The 5464-nt window shown below is 41.2% G+C and overlaps 1 protein-coding gene across 1 annotated transcript; it reads left to right on the plus strand.

Annotated features, from left to right (window-relative positions):
* Nucleotides 1-240: 240 nt before the first annotated feature.
* On the plus strand, nucleotides 241-2617 carry ZBTB26 (zinc finger and BTB domain containing 26). The gene has a single exon (XM_005421240.2). The coding sequence runs from the start codon at nucleotides 247-249 to the stop codon at nucleotides 1561-1563; it is 1317 nt and encodes a 438-aa protein (XP_005421297.1). The 5' UTR covers nucleotides 241-246; the 3' UTR covers nucleotides 1564-2617.
* The last annotated feature ends 2847 nt before the right edge of the window (nucleotides 2618-5464 follow it).

Consider the following 5464-nt stretch of genomic DNA (forward strand, 5'->3'; position numbering starts at 1 on the left):
CTCTTTAGGATATTGCTTCAGGAGGATTTTTGTCATAGCACCTCCACTTCATATTCAGGCTTCATTACATTTAAAAAAGGTAAAAGTTATTGTATGTGAGATGTAAACTTGAATTTTTTCTTACTTGTAATGGACTTCAGTGTGTACCTATATTATTACTTTAAATCTTTCTAACTTACCTTTTAGAAAACAAAAAGTACTCATTGTTTGTTTTTTTCTCTGCTGCTTTTCCTTAGGTGTGCCAAAATGTCAGAAAGATCAGATATTCTTCATTTCAAGTTTGACAACTATGGAGATTCAATGTTACAGAAAATGAACAAACTGAGGGAAGAAAACAAGTTTTGTGATGTCGTGGTCCATATAGATGATGTTGAAGTTCACGGGCATAAAATTGTCTTTGCCGCTGGCTCTCCTTTTTTAAGAGATCAGTTCTTACTGAACGACTCCAGAGATGTAAAAATCTCCATCCTGCAGAGTTCAGAAGTGGGGAGGCAGCTGCTTCTCTCTTGCTACAGTGGCACTCTGGAGTTCCCTGAAATGGAGCTGGTGAACTACCTGACTGCTGCGAGCTTTCTGCAGATGAGCCACATCGTGGAACGGTGCACTCAGGCCCTGTGGAAGTTCATCAAACCCAAGCAGCCGCTGGAGAGCAAAGAGTGCGAACAGCAAAGCGACTCTTCTGAGCTGAAGGAGCATCAGGGTGACGATGACTCTCTGCAGCAGGACTCGCCTTGTATTCAGCCTTCAGAAGACAGCATGGACATGGAGGATAGTGATATCCAGATCATCAAGGTGGAGTCCATTGGGGAGGTAACAGAAGTTAGGAATAAGAAGGATCAGAATCAGTTTATTTCTTCTGAACAAACTGCACTGCATTCCTCAGAGCCTCAACACTTTCTTATCAACTCCACTGTTGAGAACAGAGCAAGTGAAATAGAGCAAAACCACCTCCACAACTACGCCCTTTCGTACGCCGGCAGCGATAACATCATCCTGGCCTCTAAAGATATGTTTGGGCCTAACAACCGAGGGATAGACAAAGGCCTCCAGTGGCACCATCAGTGTCCAAAGTGCACAAGAGTATTTCGGCATCTGGAAAACTATGCTAACCACTTAAAGATGCATAAACTATTTATGTGTCTGCTCTGTGGCAAGACGTTCACTCAGAAGGGCAATCTCCACCGGCACATGAGAGTGCACGCAGGCATCAAACCATTCCAATGTAAGATCTGTGGGAAAACATTCTCTCAGAAATGTTCCTTACAGGACCACCTCAACCTGCACAGTGGGGACAAGCCCCACAAGTGTAACTACTGTGACATGGTCTTTGCCCATAAGCCCGTTCTGAGGAAACACCTCAAACAGCTGCATGGTAAAAACAGCTTTGACAATGCCAATGAAAGAAACGTGCAAGACATAACAGTGGACTTCGATTCATTCACGTGTAGCGCTGCTACAGACAGTAAGGTCTGTCAGCAGGCTGATGCCAGCCAGGTACTGGATGCAGGGAAGCTGCCTCAGGCCGTGCTCGGTTTAAGAAACGATAGTACCTGCGTCAATTAAGCAATTAAAACTCGCCCTGTGTAGGGATCGTGACTGAGAGGAGCCAACCATTGGTTTGGCTTCTTCCCTAAACTAGTGGTGTGCTCTGAAAGGCTACAGATGGCTGGATTGGGAAACCTGGCAGGTCTTCAGCCATCGCTCTTAGTCTTACTTGATATTTTCTGTGAATAGCAATCCTCCTTCAGGTTTCTCTCTATGTCTCTACTGTGGATTAAGGGGTTAATTGTTTCATTTCTCTCTGATTAGGAGACTCAAGACTAACACCTTTTGAAAGACTGTTGCTGTGGGCTGCAAGTAAACCATCTGCTATGCAGTTAGAGGCCTCTCTGTGGCTGGGCAGATGGAGGAAAGCAAAGAGGACAAGTGTATGAGATAACCCTTTTTTAAAGGCACTGGATAACTGAAAACACTCCATATACTCAAATTTAAACTTACCTCTTAAAATTACCTTTCTCTGATCTTACCCCTAGACTCCTGCAGTTGAAATGAAGTATTTTTGTGTCACTTTTTTGCCCTTTCTAAACCTATTTCAAGAAACTTCTGCTGCCAATCAATGCTCTCTTAAAAACTCTCAGGGTTTTTAACCTCAACATGCATTATGAAAAGATGAAACCCTAAATGATTTGGCAGGGTTAGCTGATCATTGCACAGAGCTGTTCAAACTGAGGATAAATTGCAGCTCTGGAATGTGAGATGCTGGTGCCTGGAGTGCAAATGTGACCTGTTCTTATGCTGGCATACCTGGGATTTTTAAAGGGCACTCGCCAGTGCATGTACTGAGACAAGCTAAACACTTCAAAGCTAAAAGTTATCCTCCATCTTCCCTAAGTTTTGCATCACGAACCACAACAGCTGTTGGGTTTAGAGCAAAGCTGGAGTGGAGAAATACTGCTTTTTGACACTGTGAAAAGAATCTTTTTAAAGCTGCAATGTGTAACAACTCCACGATTTTTTTTTTGCTTTTTTTCCTTCCTTAGTTCTTGTATGTCTCTCCTTGATGTCTAATAAGGGCCACGTGTCACTTAACTTTAAACAAAAATACCTGCTATAAGAACTTAACATAAATTTTTTTGATTTCTTGAACTTTTTTGAAGTGACCATTAGTGTTTTACAGATCCTAGGATGAGGTATAGGTAGCACAATTTCTATAGGTTAATATATCAGCTGTTGACTGTACTCAGCAATACCTCTTGTATAGCGCCTTAAACATCAAATGTAGCGGGAATGGCATGCTAATTGGGATTCTGGGATTACCCCATACTGCTTCTCAGAAGTGCTGTGGAATTATCTGCATCCCAGGCAGGCTGAAAGAAGCTTAATTTATCTGAGGCACACCATTCCCAGTAGTACAGCACTGTTAGTACTGAAGTGTAGCATAGACTAATAATCAAATGGCTGATCCTCGGCAGAGAACTGCTGTTTGTGTTTGGAATAAGGATTTCTTCCAGTGCAGCTCTTTTCCACAAGGTTTGCCGTGAGGCTGAGATTATGCTTCCTACCTAAACATAGTACTGTTGGTGTGTTTGAATGAGGGGTGGGGGTGAAAGGCTGCTATTGTATGGTTAAAAATGTAAACAGGTATGACCAAAGGTGTGTAGAGCAAAAAGTGTTGTGTATGTCATTATCAAAAGTTGGTCTTGCTCTTCAGTTCTGTGTGTGTAGAAGTCAGGATTTCCTTATGCAGATATTACACTGATGGACGTTAAAACATGTGAATGTTGCAGAACGTTTTCAGAAATCCACATACTTTGAAGTAGAAAAAGAAGGTGATTCTGTGAATCAGTTTTTGCAATTGAGTTCTTGAACTACTGCACTTGACTGTTACACGAACTCTTACATGGACAGCTATGAAGTAAGCAAAGGAAATTACATCAGGGCATTCATCTTTCAAGTTGTAGCAAATATATTTAGGCCTAAAGTCTAACTATTTGAGACTTTTTAAATTATTGTTCAGGTTGCTGGGGTAGAAGATAGGTTTGCATGGGAAGAACTGTTTTCCTCTTGAAGCCACCCACTTTCAGAGTTGTTTTGAACTAAATTTGTCCGTGACAGTTGAATCTGACACTTGCATTCTGTCTTCAGGCAAAATCTTCTGTATTGTTCAAACATTTTGATAATCTATTATTCACTAAATGGAAATAAGTTATAGTGCTATGCCAAAATGAAGATAGACATGGAGAACAAGAGCTTGGAGAGCCAGGTCAGCATGCTGTAAGGTACTAGTGAACAATCCAAGGCAATATGAATATGGACACAAAAAAGAAAATGGTCTTCTGCCACAGAAAGGAATACAACTGCACAAGTGTTAGAAAACGTGGCAGCAAAATGGACAGTATTTAAAGTTTTGTCTATCTGGAAAGTTTTGGTTTTTGTGAAATTATGAAGATGTAATGTTACTGTAAGGAGAATACAGCTTGTTGAAGTAGCTGTGGGTGACTTGAAGCTGATATGAAGAGACAAGGAGTTTCCTAAGAAACAAAAGAAATCATTTGGTCAAGATGCACAGGTATTCAGTCCACCCTGTGCTGTGGTGATTTGGACGGCTGAGGAGGCCAAGACTGCTGGGCTGCTCAATTAAAGGCTGCTGTGGTGTTTCGCAAGAGCACAGCATAAATAAATAGGAAAAAGCAGAAATGCAGAAGACTTTCTTCACTGAAAATGGACACATCTGTTGCATGAAAAGTGACTTTTACTAATGTCTGCTTTTGGCCTGGCAAAAGGGTGCAGACCAAAAGATTTATGCAGGAGATGGCTGTGTGACTCCAGAAACGCTGGAGCTCGGAGGGCAATACCCCAATGCAAAGTGCACTGGTGGTAGAGTTCATCTAGAATTTGCCCCTATATGGGAAGACAAGTGAAGAGTATAGAAGAGGTAATAGGAAAGCAAAATCTGGCTAATGCTGCTTCTCTGAATTACAGATTAAGATGGAGTGAGAATTATGATAAATGGAATATGCAGAGGCAGCTCAATTATAGAGTAAGATGAACTTAATTGTCCATGTATGTAAAATGTTGTCTTCATTGCAATGTCCCGAGTAGTGAAAGATTAGATCTGTTGGTTGTTGCTACTGATGCTGCATATTCAGATGAGGACTATGGCAGTTATCATAATCTGTGTGTTACTGTGTAGAATACCATTTGCTGGTAAGTGGATAGTCTCACAACTTAATGTGCTGTACAACTTCCTGCATATCCTAAAAATAACTCAAGTCTATTACAAAAGTATTTTAATAACTCCTCAGTATATTAGGATTTTTTTTAAGTTGGCATTTTATTTATTTATATTATATAGAAGAAGGAATTTTTAGAATTTAGGTTTGCCAGAGGTTTGGGCTCACCACTTCTCTGAGTGATGGTAGCTTGTGTAGCATGTGTTTCTGCAGCACGTGCTGCAACTGCACAGCCTCCTGCATAGATCAGGGATGAGTCTTTCCTTAATTTATTTTTCTTTTAGAAGACATGTTTTGCAAGTTAGTAACTGATGAATTTGAAGTGTCAGTCTTTCTCTCCCCTAGGTTTTTGGCAAAACTTAGCTGCCGCTGAACTTTTGTTGAAATAACGTAGAAATTAATTGTGTGGGGCTGATTATGGTTTTGGAGTCACTGGCAAGAATAAAAGTGAGGAGGGAGAATCAAAATGTGATACAAACTGAAACTGTTGAGAGAACTCTAAAGTCACGTTAAATGTTAATTTTTATAAACAAAGAGGGGGACATAGTCGTGCCTCCCGACTTGGTAAGGGGTGAGAAGGCAGGACGGACGCCTTTCCTTTGAGATTGTATAATCGATGGACTGAGCATTAGCTACCTCTTCACTGACTGGGCAAAAGTCTTACACTACGTGTGATGATAACCAAAGCAGGCGGGTCGGCGGCTGCCGGGCGTTGTCCCGTGGCCGTGAAG

The sequence above is a fragment of the Geospiza fortis genome, unplaced genomic scaffold (assembly GCF_000277835.1).
Source record: "Geospiza fortis unplaced genomic scaffold, GeoFor_1.0 scaffold27, whole genome shotgun sequence".
In the NCBI taxonomy this organism is placed as follows: Eukaryota; Metazoa; Chordata; class Aves; order Passeriformes; family Thraupidae; genus Geospiza; species Geospiza fortis.